The sequence below is a fragment of the Aquarana catesbeiana genome, linkage group LG07, assembly GCF_042186555.1.
Source record: "Aquarana catesbeiana isolate 2022-GZ linkage group LG07, ASM4218655v1, whole genome shotgun sequence".
In the NCBI taxonomy this organism is placed as follows: Eukaryota; Metazoa; Chordata; class Amphibia; order Anura; family Ranidae; genus Aquarana; species Aquarana catesbeiana.
The window spans coordinates 24,997,943-25,022,651 of NC_133330.1; the positions used below are offsets into that span (position 1 = coordinate 24,997,943).

General features: G+C 42.9%; 2 protein-coding genes across 5 annotated transcripts in view; both read left to right on the forward strand.

The window, feature by feature from the left end:
• The window catches only part of LOC141102796 (laminin subunit beta-1-like), a gene marked incomplete in the record, with an annotated part of 183,860 nt that extends 177,658 nt beyond the window's left edge, over positions 1 to 6,202 (forward strand). Inside the window, 2 exon segments of the mRNA XM_073591808.1 lie at positions 313 to 469; positions 1,574 to 6,202. Of these exon segments, the coding sequence (XP_073447909.1) occupies positions 313 to 469; positions 1,574 to 1,707 (291 nt within the window).
• Positions 6,203 to 20,741: 14,539 nt separating this feature from the next.
• The window catches only part of LAMB2 (laminin subunit beta 2), a 136,804-nt gene continuing 132,836 nt past the window's right edge, over positions 20,742 to 24,709 (forward strand). For 2 of the 4 annotated variants that reach the window (XM_073591809.1, XM_073591810.1), the window contains exon 1: positions 20,742 to 20,918. The gene's annotated coding sequence lies outside the window, so the exon portion shown is untranslated. The remainder of the gene's footprint in view (positions 20,919 to 24,709) is intronic. The other 2 variants (XM_073591811.1, XM_073591812.1) reach the window with 1 other exon arrangement.

The following is a 24,709-nucleotide window of genomic DNA, read 5'->3' on the forward strand; positions in this document are numbered from 1 at the left end:
CGACCGAAAGCTCCCGTCTGACTTTTTCTGTCGGGAAGTCCGGCCGTGTGTACGCGGCATTAGAGTTTCATTCATCTCCTAATTTTCATTGGATATCTTATTTTCTTCTATGGACAACACAGACTAACTTTCTGTCTTGGGAAAGGGGCCCATTGGTTTAAAAGGGTCTTAAAAAACTCAAAATAATATTCTTTGTGGGCATATTAATTGAAAGTTAAAAATATGGACTTACAGAGCAGAGTACGGCAGTTTGGGTAACTCCCAGAATTTCCATAAAAAACTCATCCTTGTGTCCGGTGTTCTTACTTACAGGAGATGGAAGAAGTCAAGAAGAACTACAGAGACCTGAAAGACAAGGTTGGAGGGGTGGACACCTCCTCAGGGTCAGCCATGCAGAAAGTACAACAGATAAAAGAGGAGGCTCAGGATTTGTTAAAGAAAGCGACGGACGCCAAGGAAAAGCTGGATAGTAAGTGATACACACCCTTGTTTCTTCATATCTCAAGATATTCTTTACTTGCTCTCCAGCCATAGGCGTGCGCACAGGGTGTGCCGGGTGTGCCCAGGCACACCCTAATCACCCCGTGCACATTAGTGTTATCGCTCTGTGTAGCAGCAGAAACAGGGGAAAGATCTCCCTCTTATCGGCTCTGCCATAAGAGAAGTGTTTATGCTCTTCTCTTTCACTGTCCTGGCAGGGAGATCAATGTGCCAGGGTCATATATATGTAGACACCTGCACACACATGTGTGTTTGACCTTAAGGGTGCACACCCTAATACAATAGGCTGCGCACACCTATGTCTCCAGCTATATGCTTTCTTATCTGTCATTCCAATCCTGACATCATTTTCCAGTCTATTTGACATATTTAGTTTTTACAAAACCATTCTATCCTGTTTCAGTTTACAGAGCACATCAGTCCACTCCAATTTGGGTTACACTCTGGTGTCCCCAGCAAAGCCATGTAGATTCTTAAAGAGTAACTGCATTTTTGTTAAGAAAAAATAATCCCCTCTGTGTGATCTATGTACATTGCTAGAGTTTTAACAAACCCTTTTTCAGATCCTTACCTTGTTGCTATAAAGAAATAGCTATTTGTTCCACCATGTGCTTTGTGGACTGGTTCTGAATGGGAGTGCCTGGTTCTTTATAATCACCTGGTGCACTCTCAGGGTTCTAATAGGAAAAGCTGCAGAGTCTGCAGCCCTTCAGAAGTATTTAACTTTTGGTGAATATCTCACCAAAACTGAAATCCCTATTGCAGGGGAGTGCCTAAAACTTGACTTGTATCTTAGTGCAGACCTCTGGGAAAATCAGTAAGCCAATCACATAAGTAAGAAATAAAATGAAGCTGAAGCAAAGACCATAGGCAGACTTTGCTCACCTTAATCCTCGGTCTGGGAACATAGGGCATATGTCACTAACCCTAGCTTCATGCCTGATAAAATCTTGTAGCAGGCCATAGTTTGGAGACCCCTGCTATGGGGGTTCTGCTGGGGTCCCTGCAGATAGTTAATGGTCCCTTGGGTTTTATTTTGACTTATCTGTTGTATTATCTTTTTGTTAATCAGAGCTTGACCAGAAGTTCAAAGACAATGAAGAGAACATGAACAAGAAAATGGAGGAACTTCAAGACCTGGAGAATAGAACGATGATTTTACTGAATTTTATCAGAGAAAAGTCCAATGTCTATGCAACTTGTTAGCACGGCAAACATCTCTTCTATTCCACAAATCTCCATTCATTCCACTTCCTAGTTTTACTGTAAACCTCCCACCACCACCACTGTCCAGGTCTGTCACCTTTACATGCAGGAACTGTTTGGTGGACAGACCTAATTATCATTCATACTGCCAGAAGCTTAGCATCTGTACCGCAATTTTGGCTGATCGTGTATATCACTGCCTGAGAGGGAAATGATGAAGAACCTCATTTACATTGGTGTCTACCAGAAAATGGCTTAGATACATTGCTGGTGTGACAGGCACACTTTTCATCTATCTTTTAAAAGGAAAAACTCCAACCCGATCCAAGGCAGGCCAAACACATTACAATCTGAATGTACACTCACTTTTACCAACAGCTAGGCAGTGCGAGGACATTTTAAATTTTGAACTCTGGTCAGAACAAACTAAGTACTAATGAAATGTTTACCAAAAGCTTGCTTAAGTTTATGGATGTAGACCTCATATATAGTTGAGAGGCCTCAAAGTATCAGATTCCTAATAAGATGACTGGTCACCACTGGTGACTGATCTTGTTACCACCCCTTTGTGGTTGAAGGGAAGCAATGACATAGGACATATGACATAGGGCTCCTTGTAAGTTGATAAGCCAGGTCCCGCACCAGGAGGCCTACCATACAACATGAGCATGAGAGGTTGGGTTACCTCTTCCTTGTAAGCAGAAGAGTTATCACTGGACATATTGCAATCTCTGGGGCTTGCGTTGTGAACATTCTCGTGGCCCAAAAGAGCAGCAACTGTTGCCCTGTATCTGTACAGAGACTTGACATGCCCAAATCTTCCACAGAACAGTCACTCACTCTCTCTCTTACACTCCAGGACATCAGTGGCAGCGGAATCCTCCATGCTCTGCATGACACCCTGAAGACACCATAAAAGGGACACAGTAAACCTACCCTCACTGTTCACAAAACCTGACAAGGGTTTATGGGCCTTTAATACCATACTCATCCCAGCTCTACCATTAATGGGATGTCCAGTCTTTTCTGCTATCTTTACCGAATAGAAAAAAAGGCATTACAGGGTCCAAATAATGGTAGAACATTCAACGGTAACATCTCTTCCATTGGGTTCAAAGTACATGGCCACCAGTGATTTAAGTCTGTATCTTTTGCCATAGGGTTCAAAGTACATGCCTACCCCTGATCTAAATCCATGTCTTTAGCTATAGGGTTCAAAGTACATGGCTACCACTGATCTAAGTCCATAGCCTTAGCTTTCGGTTTCAAAGTACATGGCCACCAGCGATCTAAGTCCATGTCTTTAGCTATAGGGTTCAAAGTACATGGCCACAAGTGATCTAAGTCTGTATCCTTAGCTGTGGGCTTCAACATACATGGTCACCAGTGATCTCAGTCTATATCCTTAGCCGAAGATTTTAAAGTACCTGCCCACCAGTGATCGAAGTCCTTATTTTTAGCCATGGGTTTTCAACGTACATGGCCACCAGTGATCTAAGTCCGTAGCCTTAGCTGTAGGTATCAAAGTACATGGCCCCAGGGATCTAAGTCCATATACTTAGCTGTAGGTTTCAACATACATGGCCACCAGTGATCTAAGTCTGAAGCCTTAGCCAAAGGGTACAAAGTACATGGCCACAGGTGATCTATGTCATAGGCTGTCCTCACAGAACTATTCTCCTGAATAACTGGACTAGGTCCTGAGCTGGGCCCACTTAGGGGGTAGACGGACCCATGGCTCACCCACCGTCACCTGCTGCAGTCCATATCCCTAGCTGTAGCCTTAGCCTTAGCTGAAGCCTAAGCCAGAGGCTTCAAAGTACGTGGCCACAGGTGATCTATGTCATAGGCTGCCCCCACAAAACTATTCTCCTGAATGACTGTATTAGGTCCAGAGCTGGGCCCACTTAGGGGGTAGAAGGATCCATGGCTCACCTACCATCACCTGCTGGAGCACTCCATGGTTCTGCTAATTCCATAGACCACCATACTAACAGCTCCATCCCCAGTATATATACCCAATTAGAGGAAAAGGAAGGCCAGCCCAGAATGGCTGGAAACTAGAGAGAGCCCCGTTCTAAAATTATACCCCCCTCCCCCACTTTTATAAACCTCCCCCACATTGCTAAAACATTGAAGTGATGATATTAAGAAGGATACATTTTACCAGGAAAAGGTGTATGCAATGTAAAATATTTGTAAGTGTTTTTACACTGTAATTGTTCAAGGGGAAAGAAAAAATTGAGAGTGAAAAAGGAGTTCAGCCATAAGGAATCCCTCGCACTACATAGATTGTATAGAGATTGTATAATCAGATTGTAACATGTGATTGTGTACTCAACTTCAGGTCCGCTAATCAGGTCTGACCAACCGACAAGAAGGAGGCCATTTCTCTGCTTAGTCACTCTTTGCCTTTGTATGACCCTTAATCCTAATGGCAGCCAAAAAAATGTTTTAGATGGAGCTGGAGAGGGTTAAGCTGGCCATAGATGGATAGAATTTCTAATAAAAATTATTACGAGAAGTCTTGGAAAAATCGTACAAAAATCCTTAGAAAATTTTCAGAACATTTGAATATTGTTCAAAAGTTTTTTCTTGTCAATGCGGTTGAAAATGAACATCAATTTGACCCCACTAATGATTAGAAAAATGAAAAAAAATTCTTAGAAGTTTAATTTTCTAAGAGTTTTTGTTCAAAATTCTGCCCGTCTATGGCCAACTTCAGAGCAAATGTCAACTTTTCATTGTTGTCTTTGTTCCTTTTGGAAAGATTTCCTCTTACTGCCTTTTTAGAACGAGAAGTGTGGAGAGAATGAAAGTTCCACGGATATAATAGAAGTCCAGTAAATCTTTACAGGAAGTTACAAGAAAAGGCCGACGCGTTTTGGGGGCCTAACACTGCCGTCTATCAGGGCTTAGAGGCTGATCGTAAATAAGGGGAGAATACTGGATAACAGATTGCATGCTAAATCTCTCCAAAAACACATTTAGAGGGAGGAGAGGTTGAAATGTTGGTTACACAGTGCGCCAATTTTTGTCCCCGTGGTATGGAGACAGGAAGTGAGGGACAATTTCCCCGACAGACTTAAAAAAAAAACGTTAAGGCTCGGTTCACACATATGCGAATTGGACGCATTTTTAACCGCATCCAATTCGCAAAGGATGTAAACATGAACGGCTTTCAATGCAGCCAGTTCACACATGTGGGGGGCGGCCGCGGTTTCAAAAAGGGCCCTGTGCGTTATTGGGTTCGGTTTCAGGTAAAAATTTGCACCTGAATCTCACCGGTGAACAGAAATTTCACCGGACTAGAGATGCGCACTGACAAAAAATTTGTTCGTTTTTTTCATTCTTTTTTTGCTTTTTTCGGAAATTCGGATTTTCCAATTTCCGAATGTTCCAATTTCGAATTTCCGAAATTTTGAAAATTCGGAAATTCGGAAATTCAAAATTTGGAAATTCGGAAATTTGAAATTCGGAAATTGAAAAATTTGGAAATTCGGAAATTCAAAATTCGGAAATTTGAATAGTGGAAATTCAAAATTCGGAAATCGAAAAATTCGGAAATTTGAAATTCGGAAATTGAAAAATTCGGAAATTTGGAAATTTGAAATGAGAAATTCTGAAATTCGAAATTCGGAAATTCGAAATTCGGAAATTCAAAAATTTGAAATTCGGAAATATGAAATTCGGAAATTTGAAATTCGAAATTTGGAAATTCAAAATTCGGAAATTGGGAAATTGAAAAATTCGGAAATTTGAAATTCGAAATTTGGAAATTCGAAATTCAGAAATTCAAAATTTGGAAATTCGAAATTCGGAAATTTGAAATTCGGAAATTGAAAAATTTGGAAATTAGAAATTCGAAATTCGGAATTTCGAAAATTGAAAAATTCGGAAATTCGTTAAAAAACAAATTCGGAACTAAATGAATTGCACATGTCTACACCAGAATGCCGCACTGAAACCACGGCCACATATGTGTGAACCCAAAAAACGAAAAAAGAAAATAACTTGAGTTGGACTTTAAATACAAACTCTAGCCAAAAACATCAAGATACAAATGAGTAGACTATTGAAAGATTAACATCAAATCAGCTTTTGCTGCAATATTCACCATCAGTCTAGAGATCTCCCCCGCAGAACTTTTTTTTTTTTTGATGACCAGCATCATTCAACCCACCTCTTCTGAGCCCAGGTCATCCTGGCCCCACCACCTGCCTTTGTCTGGACAGTGAAAGGAGAAGCAGTGCAATGATGAGCTCATTTCTCTGTCACCCTTTCCTCTCCTCCTATCAATATGCTTCTTGTCAGTAGACATGTGTCGAAAAATTTGTTCGTATTCGTTTTAGTTTCATTTGTTTTGTTTTTTTTTTTCATTTTTTGGGTCATCTGTTATCATCTAAATTCGAAAATTTGAAAATCCGAAAATTCAAAAGTACCAAAAATAAGAAAGAACGAAAATTTGAAATAATAACTAACTAATAATAACTAACTATTAAATGATAGGTATTGGAATTTCCTTTCAAATTTGGCTGTTAGCCAATGTAACGAATACGAATTTATCCGAAATAACGAATGCCGCATCTAAACAAATGGAATGGAATGAATTAATAATATTAATAAAACGTTTTTATTATTATGGTTATTTATTATTATTAATTTGTTACGTTACATTCGTTTAGATACGGTATTTGTTATTTCGGACAATTCGTAACTTCGGATAAATTCGTATTCGTTACATTGGCTAACAGCCAAATTTGAAAGGAAATTCCAATACCTATCATTTAATAGTTAGTAATAGTTAAGTTGTTATTATTTCAGATTTTTCAAATTTTCGGGTTTTCGAATTTTCGTCCTTATTTTCGGATTTTCGTTCTTTTGAATCCTCGTTCTTATTTTCGGATTTCCGAATATTCGAATTTAAGAATAATTGGAAAAATTTGTTAAACGGGTTTTCAATTATTTGGATATTTCCGAATTAACTAATTTGTCGAAATTCGTTAAAAAATGAATTTGGAACAAAACAAATTGCACATATCTACTTGTCAGCACATAAACTGATTGAATCCTTGTGCTGCTTTTTCCCCTTGAGCTCCAGCCCTGCTGTACCTGGTCAATTTCAGCAGGAGATGAGCTAATCAAACAAAAAGTGCTGCTCAAGGCCCCCCCCCCCTCCATGTACAGCCCGGTGATTCCAAACTCTGCTGGGTGCTGACTTTGCAAGGGCCCGTCTCACCCCTGTGTACAGCCCAGTGATTCCAAACTCTGCTGGGTGCTGACTTTGCAAGGGCCCGTCTCACCTGATTGCCAACTATAAAGGAAGAAAAAAAATCGAAGCACACACACCAGGAAGCCGCCTGGTTTCAAATTTGTCAACTAGGCTTTAGCCTCACCTCTTCCTGAGCCATGCCACCTTTAACACGTTTCGCCCTTTTGTGGGCTTACTTTTACACGTCCTTTACGATTAAGCCCACAAGTGGGTAAAACGTGTGTGTTAGGGGAGCATGGCTCAGAAGGAGATTAAACTGAAGCCTATTTGAAATATTTGTAGCCAGAAGGCTTCCCGGTGTGTGCTTCTACTTTTTTTCTTTTATAGGGGAGGAGCTAACGTGCATTTCACTCTCATTGATTCCACAAAAAACAATATGCCCCAGCGCGTTTCGTCTACAAAATATGACCGCCAACAGACAACACTCACTGGCTGTATTACCGTTTATAATCCTGACACTATTTTTGATCGTTCTGGAGTTTCGTGTTGAGCTCATTAAACATGTCAGCAAATTGCTTAAGCCCTGATGAAGGGAGATCTTTTTGGCACCCAAGACGCGTTGGTTGCCAAGTGCATTTTTATAGAATCAGTAAAAGCCTTTAGATGTTGTTTTGGGGCTCTCATCGGTGCGATTACATGTAGATTCCTCAGTCTGGGTGACCCCGTATCTAAGAAGGGTGATGAACCCAAGCCATCGGGCTCAAAGAAGGACTTTTTTCACAAACTGACCGAAGACCCGTGCCAGCATCTTCCTTCCATCTTTTCCGGGTCACAGGGTGGAGGAGGGGCAACAGAGGCATGGACAGTAGGATGGAGGAGGGGCAACAGGGGCATGGATTGGCATAACAGTACACCGGCCCCATGTGATGCCACCAATGTGCCGCAACAGGAGACGGGAGCAGAGAGATGAGCTCATCGTTCTTCTGCTTGTCCTTCATTGTCCAGTTACAATCCGGGGGGGAGGGACAAGACCTGCAAAAGTTCACCTAATGGCAGCAGAAGAAAATCAGGTCTCCTCTCCTGCCAGACAGGCCTGTGCTCTGTGACTGAGCTGTGTAAATCTCAGGACTGGATAGACACATATACAGTATAAACCCTTTTGGCTGTTATCTATTTCATTTGTTCCCTCTGTATCTATTTCATAGCTGTTTGCCTGGCGTTCAGCTTTACATTCTGTCTATTTCCTGAGATTTACCCTCACTTCCTGTCCTATCTGACACCTGTCACCCGAGACAGGAAGTGAGGAGAAATCTCCCCAGTTAGGACACACAGAACATATTTAAATCCTTTAAAGTATAACTAAAAGGCAGGTTTCTTAAGCTTTGGATAAAGCGGAGAGGAATTAGAACCCCTGTAGGTTTTTTTTTATTGATGTCTGTGTCCCCGTTAGGAAGAGTCACCCTCTCCATTTGTCCTGTTTATCGTTATCACTGAATGTAAAAGAAAATCCAAAATTTTGGGTACAGGAATAGAGGGAAAATCTTCCAATGGGGGTACAAGTTCTGGTGACAACCGGGAATTCCCTCACTCTGGAGGGAATTCCTCTCACTTCCTGTATTGGCTGTGGGACAGGAAGTGAGGAGAAATCTCCCTAGTTAGGACACACAGAACACATTTAAATGCTAAGGTTTAAAGTATAACTAAAAGCTTTTTTTTTTTTTTTTTTTTTAGTTTTGGATAGAGTGGGGAAGGATTTGAACCCCTGTCAGGTTTTTATTGGTGACTGTGTCCCTATTAGGGAGATTCGCCCTCTCTATTTGTCCTTTTTACTGTTATTACTGAAAGTGAAAGGAAATCCCAGAGTTTTGGTTGTCACCATTACAGGAATAGAGGGGAAATTTTCCCAATGAGGACACCAGTGCTGGTGACAACCAGGGACTCTCAATCCCTGTTTTGGCTACGGGACAGGAAGTGAGCAGAAATCTCCCTAGCTGGTACACAAGGAACACATTTAAATTCTAAGGTTTAAAGTATAACTAAAAGTATTTTTTTTGTATAGAGTGGAGAGGGATTAAAACCCCTGTCAGGTTTTAATTGATGACTGTATCCCTATTAGGGGGATTCACCCTCTCTATTTGTCCTTCTTACTGTTATATTTGTCCTTTTTACAAGACGTGCACTGCCGAAAAATTTGTTCTTTTCGTTTCATTCGTTTTTGGGTTTTTTTCGGGTCATTCATTATGATCGCAATTCGTAAATTCGAAAATCCAAAAATAAGAAAAAGAATTCGAAAGAACGAAAATCCGAAAATTCGAAAGAATAATTAACTAATAATAATAACTATTAAATTATAGGTATTGGAATTTTCTTTCAAATTTGGCTGTTAGTGAACGTAACGAATAGGAATTTATGCGAAGTTCCGAATTATCCGAAATAACGAATGCCGCATCTAAACAAATGGAACGGAAATAATTAATAATAAATAATAATAAAAATAAAAAGTTTAATTTATTACGTTCCATTCGTTTAGATGCGGCATTCATTATTTCGGATAATTCGTAACTTCGGATAAATTCGTATTCGTGACGTTCGCTAACTGGTCAAAACGAGGTATATCAATGCATAAAGCAGTGCTTGAAACAACTGGAGTTGTCACTGGATATCTATTAGACATGTGCAATTCGTTTCGTTACGAATTCCGAATATTCATAAATTCGAAAAAACATGAAAATTTGAAAATCTGAAATAATAACTGACTATTAAATGATAGGTATTGGAATTTCCTTTCAAATTTGGCTGTTAGTGAACGTAACAAATACAAATTTATCCAAAGTTACGAATTATCCGAAATAACGAATGCCGCATCTAAACAAATGGAACAGAATGAATTAATAGTAAAATAACAATATTAATAATAATAAAACCTTTTTATTATTATTATTTTTTTTTTCCGTTCTATTTGTTTAGATGCGGCATTCGTTATTTCGGATAATTCGTAACTTCGGATAAATTCATATTTGTTACGTTCACTAACAGCCAAATTTGAAAGGAAATTCCAATACCTAAATTTTAATAGTTAGTTATTATTAGTTAGTTAGTTAGTTAGTTAGTTAGTTATTCTTTCGAATTTGCGGCTTTTCCTTCCTTTGAATTTTCGGATCTTCTTTCTGATTTTCGAATTTACGAAATTCCGAATTTTCGATTTTACAAATTGCGATCATAACGAATGATCAGATAAACGAAAAAAAAAAAATCCCAAAAAAGGAAATTCCAATAACTATAATTTAATAGTTCTTATTTCAGATTTTCGGATTTTCAAGTTTTCAGAAAAATTCATTAAACGCGTTGTCGTTAATTCGGATGTTTCCGAATGACCAAATTTGTCGAAATTCGTAAAAAAAAACGAATTCGGAACGAAACGAATGGCGCATTCCTACTTTTTACTGGTATTACTGAAAATAAATGGAAACCCCAGAGTTTTGGTTGTCACCAACATAGGAATAGAGGGGAAATTTTGCAATGGGGACACTAGTTCTGGTGACAACCAGGGACTCTCAATTCCAGTTTTGGCAACGGGACAGGAAGTGAGCAGAAATCTCCCTAGCTGGTACACAAGGAACACATTTAAATGCTAAGGTTTAAAGTATAACTAAAAACATTTTTTGGATCACTTTGGAGGGATTTCCTCTCACTTCCTATTTTGGCTACGGGACAGGAAGTGAAGGGAAATCTCCCCCCATGGGACACAGATGGCAAAGGAAAAAAAAAACTGACAGAGGTTACAACCCTCCCTTACTCTATCCCAAAAAAATGTTTTTAAAGTTTTTCTTTTTTCACAAATTTTTATTTTTTATTCTTTTTATTTTTATTCTTTTGATTCAATAAAAGTTTTGCCTTTATTCTACGAAAACTTTAATCTAAAACTGGGCTATAGCTTTAAACACGTTGGCCATCTCCATCTCATCCTCCTCGATCTCCCCCATATCTGCCCCTATGTACTCTGTTTTTATTCGGTTATAGTCTGTGTACAGGAAACCAGATCAGCGACTTTAGACTATCTCATCCATGACCATGTCTATCTCTCTGTGACCCTGGAAGGTCACCAATTACTACAAGACGTTGGGAAGGAAAAAAAATAAAAAATATGTAAAATAATAACGACTGGAATTCAGTGTGTTCTAGGTGAGTCTGAAATATGTTTGTATTTGCAGATTGTTCTAAAATTTGTACTTCAAGCAAATAAATATATGAAAAAAAAAAAACAAACCCAGCAGGTAGTTGACTTCTTTGTGTCTTGCTCCTTTTAAGGATCTATTTATGAAAAAAACGCCACAAATAATCCCCATCATTTTCCTAATACGTTTATTTCCGTCAGCTCCATCTAGTGGCCATAATGCAGCATTTTTCCTGAAATATCTCAATTGGGAAAATTACCACATTATGGCCACTAGAGGGAGCTGACGACCACAGGGAATAAATGTATTAGGCAGAGCACGGGGGTTATTTGTGACGGCTGTGCAAATGTCTCAAGCATTTTTTTTTAAATACATTTTACAAATGGACCCCCCCAAAAAAACATGTTTTTGCTCATTCATGACATCTGCCTTTATACTAAAGTAAACCTAAACTCAGTCATTAAAATCTCATTTAACCTTAAATGTTTATGTAATATCAAATGTAATTTGATACAATATAAATTGTCATATATATTTTAGAAATCTGATTATTTTATTAATATAAAACCCAGTGATCCCGCCATTTTCAGGCATTTCCTCCTGGAGGGGGCAGCGGCACAGAGTCATCTTTAGAGTGTCCCCCATCCCCAGTTCCATGCAAGCACCAGGGGAGAGGGGAGAAGAAAACAATTATGTGATTCCGCTGCATACAATGTATCCAAAATCCAATATATACTATGTGTGTGTGTGTGTATATATATATATATTTTTTTTTTTTTTTAAATATATATATATATATATATATATATATATATATATATATATATATATTTGTTTTTAATATATATATATATATATATATATATATATATATATATATACTGTGTATATATATATATGTATATATATATATATATATATATATATATATATATATATATATATATATATATATATATATACACTTACCTGCCACTTTATTAGGTACACCTGTTCAATTGCTTGGTAACACTAATTGCTAATCAGCCAATCACATGGCAGCAACTCAATGCATTTAGGCATCTGGACGTGGTGAAGACGACTTGCTGAAGTTCAAACCGAGCATCAGAATGGGGAAGAAAGGGGATTTAAGTGACTTTGAACGTGGCCTGGTTGTTGGTGCCAGACGGGCTGGTCTGAGTATTTCAAAAACTGCTGATCTACTGGGATTTTCACACACAACCATCTCTTCGGGTTTACAGAGAATGGTCTGAAAAAGAGAAAATATCCAGTGAGCGGAGGTTGTGTGGAGAAAAATGCCTTTTTGATGCCAGAGGTCAGAGGAAAATGGGCAGACTGGTTCGAGATGATAGAAAGGCAACAGTAACTCAAATAACCACTCGTTACACCCAAGGTATGCAGAATACCATCTCTGAATGCACAACACATCGGACCTTGAAGCAGATGGGCTACAGCAGCAGAAGACCACACCGGGTGCCACTCCTGTCAGATAAGAACAGGAAACTGAGGCTACAATTCACACAGGATCATCAAAATTGGACAATAGAAGATTGGAAAAACGTTGTCTGGTCTGATGAGTCTGGATTTCAGCTGCGACATTCAGATGGTGGGGTCAGAATTTGGCGCATGGATCCATCCTGCCTTGTATCACCGGTTCAGGCTGGTGGTGGGGGTGTAATGGTGGGGGGGATATTTTCTTGGCACACTTTGGGCCCCTTATTACCACTTGAGCATGGTTTAAACCCCACGACCTACCTGAGTATTGTTGCTGACCATGTCCATCCCTTTATGACTACAGTGTCCTCATCTTCTAATGGCTCCTTCCAGCAGGATAATGTCACCATGTCACAAAGCTCCAATCATCTCACCACTGGACAATGAGGTCCCTGTACTCCAATGGCCTCCACACTCACCACATCTCATCCAATAGAGCCCCTTTGGGATGTGGTGGAACAGGAGATTCTCATCATTGATGTGCAGCCGACAAATCTGCAGCAACTGCGTGATGCCATCATGTCACTATGGAGCAAAATCTCTGAGGAACGTTTCCAACACCTTGTGTGACGGGAATTCCGATGGAAAATGTCCGATGGAACCTACATACAACAGACTCCCATCGAACATTTTTCGTTGGAAAATCCAACCGTGTGTACTAGACATGTGCGCCGTCAATAAATTCATTTCGTTCCGTATTAGGATTAATTCGTATTGCATAATTCGCGTCCGAATCTTCATAAGAATTTAATACGAAGGTTCGTTAACTTTTCGTAACAATTACGAATATTCGTTTTGATGAATTTATCATTATGAGGAGCTCCCACCATCCCTGTGCTCATTATGAGGGGCCCCCACCATCCCTGTGCTCATTATGAGGGGCTCCCACCATCCCTGTGCTCATTATGAGGGGCTCCCACCATCCCTGTGCTCATTATGAGGGGCTCCCACCATCCCTGTGCTCATTATGAGGGGCTCCCACCATCCCTGTGCTCATTATGAGGGGCTCCCACCATCCCTGTGCTCATTATGAGGGGCCCCCACCATCCCTGTGCTCATTATGAGGGGCTCCCACCATCCCTGTGCTCATTATGAGGGGCCCCCACCATCCCTGTGCTCATTATGAGGGGCTCCCACCATCCCTGTGCTCATTATGAGGGGCCCCCACCATCCCTGTGCTCATTATGAGGGGCTCCCACCATCCCTGTGCTCATTATGAGGGGCTCCCATCATCCCTGTGCTCATTATGAGGGGCTCCCACCATCCCTGTGCTGTGCTCATTATGAGGGGCTCCCACCATTCCTGTGCTGTGCTCATTATGAGGGGCTCCCACCATCCCTGTGCTCATTATGAGGGGCTCCCACCATTCCTGTGCTGTGCTCATTATGAGGGGCTCCCATCATCCCTGTGCTCATTATGAGGGGCCCCCACCATCCCTGTGCTCATTATGAGGGGCTCCCACCATCTCTGTGCTCATTATGAGGGGCCCCCACCATCCCTGTGCTCATTATGAGGGGCCCCCACCATCCCTGTGCTCAGTATGAGGGGCTCCCACCATCCCTGTGCTGTGCTCATTATGAGGGGCTCTCACCATCCCTGTGCTGTGCTGACTTCCTGGGGTTTTTTTTAACTTTAAGGTTCGTTAACTTTTCATAACAATGACGAATGTTCGTTAGGAATTTGGATCCGAAATTCGTAAACGAAATTTCGTATTTCATACAAAATTCGGAAGCATTGCAATTTGTATTTTGGATCCTCCCGAACGTACGAATTTACGGCAATTCGTATGAATTTTCAATTTGTACGAAACGAATCGCACATCTCTAGTGTGTACGGGGCATAAGGAAATGTCAGGAAAGACCTACTAGAACAGCTGAACTTTATTTGGGGTTAATCAGAGGCACGTTAAATGATGGCCGGTGTGTACTGACTCCAATTTAACATGTGATTGCCTAATTCTGAACAGAGATACAGCCCCAGTATTAGGGTGTGCACACTTATGCAAGCACATTATTTAAATTTTTTATTTTTACTTCCCCTCCCCCACTTAACCACTTGCCGACCGCCGCACGCCGATGTACGTCCAAAGTTTGGCGGCGGATATCGTTGTTATGGCAGCAGCTAGCTGCCACAACCCCGGTATCCCCGTTTTCGTGCGGCGGACGACTTTCAGATAAAAGTGGTCTCTGCGGCGGATTTGCCGCAAGATCACTTTTATCGGTGGCGGGAGAGGGCCGCCCCCCCCCCTCCCACTGCGATCCGGTGCCCTCCGACGCTTACCGGAGCCGTCGGTAGCGGCGGAGGCGATCGCATCTGTCTCCTTGCTGTGCCTGGAGACGAATGAGGCTAAGATGGCGCCCACTCGTCTCCATGACACTGCAGGGCGGAAGCGACCTCAAAACGTCACTTCCGCCCATACGTCTTAAAGGCACATTTTTTTCAATGTCGTTTTTTTAAATGACTTTTTTTTTTTTAATTATTATTGCATTTTAATGTAAATATGAGATCTGAGGACTTTTTGACCCCCAGATCTCATATTTAAGAGGTCCTGTCATGTTTTTTTCTATTACAAGGGATGTTTACATTCCTTGTAATAGGAATAAAAGTGACACAGTTTTTTTTTTTTTAAAAAAACAGTGTAAAAATAAATAAAATCATGTAAAATAAATAATAAAAATAATTTTTATTTTTTTTTAAAACCCCCGTCCCGACGAGCTCGCGCGCAGAAGCGAACGCATACGTGAGTAGCGCCCGCCTATGAAAACGGTGGTCGAACCACACATGTGAGGTATCGCCGCAATCATTAGAGCGAGAGCAATAATTCTAGCCCTAGACCTCCTCTGTAACGCAAAACCTGCAACCTGTAGAATCTTTTAAAACGTCACCTATGGAGATTTTTAAAGGGTAAAAGTTTGCCGCCATTCCACAAGCGGGCGCAATTTTGAAGCGTGACATGTTGGGTATCAATTTACTCGGCGTGACATTATCTTTCACAATATAAAAAAAAATGGGCTAACTTTACTGTTGTCTTATTTTTTTATTCAAAAAAGTGAATTTTTTCCAAAAAAAGTGCGCTTGTAAGACCGCTGCGCAAATACGGTGTGAAAAAAAGTATTGCAATGACCGGCATTTTATTCTCTAGGGTGTTAGAAAAAAAAAACAATATATAATGTTTGGGGGTTCTAAGTAATTTTCTAGCAAAAAAAAAACAAACTGTTTTAAACATGTAAACACCTAAATTCCAAAACGAGGCTGGTCCTTAAGTGGTTAAAGATTTCAGATTGTTTTTCAATTGAGTTGTACAGTTTATGGGTCACATTGAAGGTGGAAAAAGTTCTGAAATTATTTATCTTTGTCTCATTTTTTTTACATCACAGAAAACTGACATTTTAACAGGGGTGTGTAGACTTTTTACATCCACTGTATATATACAGAGCAGATTTTTTTTTTTTTTAATAAAAGTAGCATCGGTGGAAGGAGTCTATCCTCGAAATGTTTAGACTCCCGGACGGGAAATGAAATAAATACATTTATAATAAAGGTCCCGCCATTGGCCCCCTGAGGGTAAAACAACAATAGCGCTTCTTTCATGCTCCCCTATCATGCGTTAGCGGCTCTGTTTCTTGTTTGGGGCTCATTCTTCGAGATTAAATGGGCGAAGTAAAGATATTTCATGACTGGTCGGTGATGTAAAAACTTGTGTGAAAGATTAATCAACAGATGGGATTGTGCGTTAATGAGGCATTGCGGAAACAATATTTTCCATGTTGACTTTCGGATCTTAAAAGACGGCGAATGTGGCTGCGTGTCGCCTCTTTCATCGCTCTTGCAAATGAAACATAAATATTATTCATTCGGTCATCGGTAATTCAACCTGCCACACCCCCCGGAGACACGGAGCATGAAGAATAATAATCGATTAAACCCCACGCATATTTACCCATTTTAATACTTTCTATTAATTTAGGGGTTTATAAGAGACTTAGAACAGTCTAACTCTTTTGGTAGCTACATAAGTTGTATAAAGAAATTCAGAGATATTCAACCTTGAAAACTGGCATGCACATTTTTTTTTCTCTGCGAATAGGTGCAAAATTGAACGTTTTCAGACTATTTTCTCTCCAAATCGAATGCTATTTATTTATTTAGAGTGAATCAAGAAAATACTATATTATGGCCACTAGATGGAGCTGACAATTATATAAATAAATACTTATTTACTGTGATTTCAATCTCCATCTAGTGGTCATAATGCGGTATTATCACTCTATTCTGTTTAAAGGATTAACATTCGACCTGTAGAGAAAATAGCTTTGTAACATTCTTAATTAATGCAGTTTAGCAGGATGAATAGCTCTGCAAATGTTTTATAAATACAACACTATAGTGTATTTTTTTTTCCATAGAGGTTTATATCTCAGACCAGGAAGAGGAAAAAGAAACATCCGAGGAGTAATAAGGAACAGAGGGACTTGTTTCCTATATAGGGACAGTCCCTGCAAATCAGGAACAGTTGGGAAGTGTGGGTTTTGCCTAGGCTGAGATGATGATATCAATCGGCTGCAGGCAGAAGGAAGCATTTTTCCATGTTGATCTATCATAAATGATCTAGAAAAAGGGGTATATTGACCTGCTCTTTGTAAATGAACCGCTACTGCAGGTGTCCTGTACTCCGAATATAAACGGCATGCCATGACAGATGTGCTCCCCTAGGGGGCAGGCTGTGTTCACCTTCCTGCTGGGAAGCTTTAATTAGAAGCAGAAGCCAGTTATAAGTTTGGAAGGAGCACACACATTCCTCATAGTGAGAGCCGGGAGCTGCAATTATGTGATAGACAATTAAAGAGGAAACTAAACATCAAACTTCAGTCAGCAACCAATGTATGTGTGTTTGGGGGGCAAAACGGGTCATTAGGGCCGACACATTGAAAAAATGGGGAAATTGTTGTCACCTGAAGTGTAACTGACCTCCTGCAACCTGGAGCACCGATCTGATCTACAGGGAGAAATACTTCTAAAGGATGGAAAGTGGAACAATCATTTCCTTATTACAAATGTGGTGACATTTCTTACTTAAGACAACTCCATTTTACACTTCCTTCCCCATCCTCTTCCTTCCTTCTCCCATCTCCTTCCTTCCTTCTTCTTCCTTCCTTCTGTCCTTCCTTCTCCCATCTCCTTTCTTCCTTCTTCTTCTTCCTTCCTTCCCCCATCGTCTCCCTTCCTTCCATCCTTCCTTCCCTTTTCTTCTCCTTCTTTCCCCCATCCTCTCCTTCCCTTCCTTCCTTCACCTTCCTTCCGTCCTTCCTTTTCCCATCCTCTTCTTTCCTTCCTTCCTTTTTCTTCTTCCTTCTTCTTCCCTCCTTTCCCCATCCCCCTTTCTTTCCTTCCCTTTTCTTCCGTCCTTCCTTTTCCCATCACTTCCTTCTCCCATCCTCTTCCTTCCTTCCTCTTCCTTCCCCCCTCCTCTCCCCTATTTCTGTCCTTCTCCCATACCCTTCCTTCCTTCTTCCTTTCTTCCCCATCCTCTCCCTTACTTCCATCCTTCCTTCTCCCATCCCTTTTCTTCCTTCCTTCACCCATTTTCCTTCCCTCCTTCTTCTTCCTCCTTCCCTCCTTCCTTCCTTCCCCCCATCCTCTCCCTCCCTTCCTTATCCTTCGTTCCCCCCATACTCTCCCTTCCTTCCATCCTTCCGGTGCAGGAATGGTGTGTGCGGTGCAGGAATGATGTGTGCAGTGCAGGAATGGTGTGTGCGGTGCAAGAATGGTATGTGCGGTGCAGGAATGATGTGTGCGGTGCAGGAATGGTGTGTATGGTGCAGGAACGGTGTGTGCGGTGCAGGAAAGATGTGTGCTTTGCAGGAACGCTGTGTGCGGTGCAGGAACGCTGTGGGCGGTGTAGGAACGCTGTGTGCGGTGTAGGAACAATGTGTACGGTGCAGGAACGATGTGTGTGGTGCAGGAACGATGTGCGCGGTGCAGGAACAGTGTGTATGGTGCAGGAACGGTGTGTACGGTGCAGGAACGATGTGTACGGTGCAGAAATTATGTGTACGGTGCAGAAATTATGTGTACGGTGCAGGAACGATGTGTGCGGTGCAGGAACGATGTGTGCGGTGCAGGAACGATGTGCGCAGTGCAGGAACGATGTGCGCGGTGCAGGAACGGTGTGCGCGGTGCAGGAACTGTGTGCGTGGTGCAGGAACGGTGTGCACGGTGCAGGAACGATGTGTGCAGTGCAAGAATGATGTGTGCGGTGCAGGAACCGTGTGTGCAACGTGGGAACGGTGTGCGCGGTGCAGGAACGGTGTGCAGGAATGGTGTGTGCGGTGCGGGAACGGTGTGCGCAGTGCAGGAACGGTGTGCGCGGTGCAGGAACTGTGTGCGTGGTGCAGGAACGGTGTGCACGGTGCAGGAACGATGTGTGCAGTGCAAGAATGATGTGTGCGGTGCAGGAACCGTGTGTGCAACGTGGGAACGGTGTGCGCGGTGCAGGAACGGTGTGCAGGAATGGTGTGTGCGGTGCGGGAACGGTGTGCGGTGCGGGAACGGTGTGTACGGTGCGGTAACGGTGTGTATGGTGCGGTAACAGTGTGTACGGTACGGGAACGACGTTGTGTGTGGTGCAGGAACGCTGTGTGCGGTGCAGGAATGATGTGTACGGTGCAGGAACGATGTGTACGGTGCAGGAACGATGTGTACGGTGTAGGAACGATGTGTACGAACAGGAACGATGTGTATGGTGCAGGAACGATGTGCGCGGTGGAGGAACGATGTGCGCGGTGCAGGAACGCTGTGTGCGGTGCAGGAATGATGTGTACGGTGCAGGAACGATGTGTACGGTGCAGGAACGATGTGCGCGGTGCAGGAACGATGTGCGCGGTACAGGAACAGTGTGTATGGTGCAGGAACGGTGTTTATGGTGCAGGAACGGTGTTTATGGTGCAGGAACGATGTGTGCGGTGCAGGAACGATGTGTGCGATGCAGGAACGGTGTGCGCGGTGCAGGAACGATGTGTACGGTGCGGGAACAGTGTGTACGGTGCGGTAACAGTGTGTACGGTGCAGGAACGATGTGCGCGGTGCAGGAACAGTGTGTATGGTGCAGGAACAGTGTTTATGGTGCAGGAACGATGTGTGCGGTGCAGGAACGATGTGTACGGTGCTGGAACAGTGTGTACGGTGCGGTAACGTTGTGTACGGTAGCGGTGTGTACGGTGTGGGAACGTTGTGTGTGGTGCGGGAACGGTGTGTACGGTGCGGTAACGGTGTGTATGGTGCGGTAACAGTGTGTACGGTACAGGAACGACATTGTGTGTGGTGCAGGAACGCTGTGTGCGGTGCAGGAACGATGTGTACGGTGCAGGAACGATGTGTACGGTGCAGGAATGATGTGTACGTGCAGGAACGATGTGTACGGTGCAGGAACGATGTGCGTGGTGCAGGAACAATGTGCGCGGTGCAGGAACGCTGTGTGCGGTGCAGGAATGATGTGTACGGCGCAGGAACGATGTGTACGGTGCAGGAACGATGTGTACGGTGCAGGAACGATGTGCGCGGTGCAGGAACGATGTGCGCGGTACAGGAACAGTGTGTATGGTGCAGGAACGGTGTTTATGGTGCAGGAACGATGTGTGCGGTGCAGGAACGGTGTGCGCGGTGCAGGAACGATGTGTACGGTGCGGGAACGGTGTGTACGGTGCGGGAACGGTGTGTACGGTGCGGGAACGGTGTGTACGGTGCGGGAACGGTGTATGTGGTGCAGGAACAGTGTGTATGGTGCAGGAACGGTGTGTACGGTGCTGGAACAGTGTGTACGGTGCGGTAACGTTGTGTACGGTAACGGTGTGTACGGTGCGGGAACGTTGTGTGTGGTGCAGGAATTGTGTGTGCGGTGTAGTAATCCACAGCAACCAATCAGATCTGAGGATTTTTATCAGTTTCATCACTTTGCCCATTACAGTTGCTCCTTGCTCTGCTTTATGAATGAGCCTGTTGGGTGTCAGTGCTGCCTGTCTGTCGGTGTCACACTACATGACACCCTGTGTGAGTATAATGGGGACATAGTGTAACATGAGTGGACTTGTGGCTTATTACCCCCCCTCACATCCCCGCTCAGCCAGCCTGGGAACACTCCTGCTTTGTATGTACAGTTGCCTGTGTGTGGAAACTTCTGTCTCTGCCACACACTCCGAGCCGCACTCCCTCCAATCCGCTTTCCTGACAGAAGGCTTTGGCTGGGACTGGATTCAGGCTGAGCTCCGGGACTGGAGAGCTCATCAGATCCCTATACTGGAGGGAGCGTCCGCTGTGTGAGAGCCAAGCCAGGGGTGAGTCTATGGGGGGCTTCCCAGATACACCTGTCACTACATGAGACCCCTGAGCTCTGCAGACACAGGGAGGGGGGTGATGGGGGGCACCATGAATCTTCCCGCACTGCCAGATTCTCCTCTCCATCCCTCCACTGCTTCTTCTCTTCTCTGCCCTTTCCATATTTCTCTTCCCTAATTTGCCCTTCCATTCTCTTCCCTTCCCATCACTTTCTTTCTTCTCCTCTCCTCCCTTTCTTTCGCTTCATTTTTCTCTTCTCTTCTTTATCTTTCTTTTCCCTTCCATTTCCTCCTCTTCTCCTCACTTTCTCTCTCCTATTCTCTCTTCTCTTCTTTACCTTTTCTCTTTTCTTTCCTTCTTTTCTCTTCTTCTTCCTTCTCTTTTCTTCCCTTCTCTTCCCTGCCCTTCGTTTCCCTTCTCTTCCATTCCATTCTCTTTTCTTCCAGTCTTTTCCCTTCTTTTCTCTTCCCTTTTCTTCCTGTCTCTTCCCTTTCCCTTCTCTTTTCATACCTTCCCTTCTCTTTCTTCCCGTCTCTTCCCTTTTTTTCCTGTCTCTTTTCTTCCTTCTCTTCTCTTCCATTTTCTTCCTGTCTCTTTTCTTCTCTTCCATTCACTGCCCTTCCTTTCTCTTTTTTTCCCTTCTTTTCTCTTCCCTTTTCTTCCTGTGTCTTCCCTTTCCTTCTCTTTTCTTCCCTTCTCTTTTCTTCTGGTTTCATCCCTTCCTTGCCCTTCTCTTCCCTTCTTTTCTCTTTTCTTTCTTTCTTCCTGTCTCTTCCCTTCACTTGTCTTTTCTTCCTTCTATTCTCTTCCTTTTTCTTCCTGTCTCGTTTCTTCTCTTCGCTGCACTTCAGTTCTCTTCTCTTCCCTTCTCTTTTCTTCTTTTCTCTTCCCTTTTCTTCCCTTTACATTTCTTCTCTTCCCTTCTTTTCCCTTCCTTTCCTTTCTCGTCCCCTTTCCTCCCTTCCCTTCCTTTCCCTTTTCTTCCATTCCCGTCTTTTCACTTCTCCTTTCTTTCCTTCCCTCCTCTCATCTTCTCTTCGCTTTTCTCTTTCTTTCCTCCTTTTCCCTTTCTTTCCCATCCGTTCCTTTTCTCCTCTCCCATATTCATTTCCTTCCATCACCCTTTTTTTCCCCTTTCCTAACCTTTCCTCCTGTCCACTTCCTCTTTTTTCCTTCCCTTTCATTCCTCTTCCCTTTTTCTTCCCAACCCTCCCTTTGCATTTTTTCCCTTTCGTTCCTATTTTATCTTTCCCTTCTCTTCTATTCCTTCCTATTTACAATCTCTTTCTTTCTTTCTTTCTTTCTTTCTTTCTTTCTTTCTTTCTTTCTTTCTTTCTTTCTTTCTTTCTTTCTTTCTTTTTCTCTCTCTCTCTCTCTCTTTCTTTTTCTCTCTTTCTTTCTTTCTCTCTCTCTCTCGGTGTAATTTCGGTTTCAGTGTAATTCATTGATAAGGTCCTTCATGCTGCATCTTTGCTGCACTTTCATCCACACACACTTTCCATAGAGTTCAATGGCAACCCACCTGAAACGAGACGAAAGCGCAACTCATCAAAAACGCACGGCACAGATATGAACCGACCACCTCTGCTTGTTTCTAGAAGTGGGCGGGTTCAGGTGACATCACAATGGTTATTCTGCCACCTGGGACACCCTGGCAGCAGCAGCTGGAGCACCAAAGTGCGACCACGCTTTACCCGATGGACATCGCTCCTTCTCTGGAGGAATCTTCATCATCAGACTCTCTATAGCTGACCATACACTATACAATCTGATTGTACCTTCTTCTTTAGAGCCGCCATCAATGTAGTGCAAGGGCCTTCCTGATTTAACACTAATTGAATTGGTTATTAGGGTTTGTCCTCATACTACATCATTTTGGTGATTCTATAGAATAGTATAGTACAGAGATTCATTTGTGTCTTTTACATCTGCCTGGAATTCAGGTTTAAAGTATAGCTAAAGGGAAAACGTTCATTTTTAGTTCTGGATAGAGTAGAGAGGGATTAGAACCCCTGTCAGGTTTTTATTGCTGTGTGTGCCCTGCATTAAGGAGAGTCGCCGTCTCTATTTGTCCTGTTTTCCATTATCATTGAAAGTAAAAGAAAATGTCAAATTTTGGGTTGTCCCCAGAACAGGAATAGAGAGGAAATCTTCCAATGGGGACACTAGTTCTGGTGACAACCAGGGATTCCCTCACTTTGAAGGGATTTCCTTCCCACTTCCTGTTTTTAACTATGGAACAGGAAGTGAAGGGAAATTTCTCCTATGGGGACAGATGGTAAAAAAAAACCTGATTAATGATAGAAAAAAGTTTAGCTTTTAATTCTACTTTAAGAGGTTGATCTCTTCAGCATCTATTAAAAACTGAAATATGAGTTTAGGGTGGACTGTCCTTTTAATATGTTTGTTTTCGGTATCTGTTGCGTCCTTCTTTAACCCCCTCAATACCGGACACTTTTACCCCCCTTCCTGCCCAGGCCAATGTTCAGCTGTCAGCGCTGTCACACTTTGAATGACAATTGTGCAGTCATGTAACACTGTACACAGATGACATTTCTGTAGTTTTTTTGAGACAAATAGATCTTTTTTTTGGTGGTATTTAATCACCACTGAGGGTTTTATTTTTTTCTAAACAAATGAAAAAAGACTGAAAATTTAGAAAAAAAAGAAAAGATTTCCTTTGTCTTGATTATAAAATTTTAAAAATGAGTAATTTTTCTCCTTCACTGTTGAGCACTGATAATTGGGCACTGATTGGCACTGATGAGGCGGCACTGAGGATGAGGCACTGATGAGCACTAATAGGCAGTACTGATGGGCACTGATGAGGCAGCACTGATCAGCACTGATCAGCACTGATGAGGCAGCACTGATAGGCACTGATGAGACAGCACTGATCTGCACTGATGAGGCGGCACTGATGATGAGGCAGCACTGATCGGCACTGATGAGGTGGCACTGAGGATGAGGCACTGATGGCCACTGATAGGCAGCACTAATGGGCACTGATGAGGCAGCACTGATCAGCACTGATGAGGCGGCAATGATCGGCACTGATGAGGTGGCACTGATGATGAGGCACTGATGATGAGGCACTGATGATGAGGCACTGATGAGGCAGCACTGATCAGCATTGATGAGGCGGCACTGATGATGAGGCAGCACTGATTGGCACTGATGAGGCGACACTGAGGATGAGGCACTGATAGGCAGCACTGATCGGCACTGATGAGGCAGCACTGATCAGCACTGATGAGGCGGCAATGATGATGAGGCACTGATGGGCACTGATGAGGCAGCACTGATTGGCACTGATGAGGCGGCACTGATGGGCACTGATGAGGATGCACTGATGGGCAATGAGAGGCGGCACTGATGGGCACTGATTATCAGTGTAAATGTACGCTGTCAGAATTGTCGTTTACCAACTCTCCTCCTCCTGTGACAGCGCATGAGGCAAGGAATGCCAATAACTGCCAAGCTTGTTTACATTGTGATCAGCTGTGATTGGCCCTTTACCGCAATCTGTGATCAGCTGTGTCTGAAGCACAGAGCACACCGGATGCGGCAGAACAGAGCCGGATGTGGCTGGCAGAGCGCGCCAGATCCATGGACCATCTCCTAGAACTGGTCGACCGCGCTGCAGCTTACCAATCATTAGATGTGGTGGCTGCATTGGTTTTTTTTTTTTTTTAGGCTTTTTTAGGCTGGTGGCCAACACACCTCTTGTGTTAGAACGCCTCCACTCTGGATGAAGGAGCACGGGGGGCACAGGAGACGGCAGTCACTG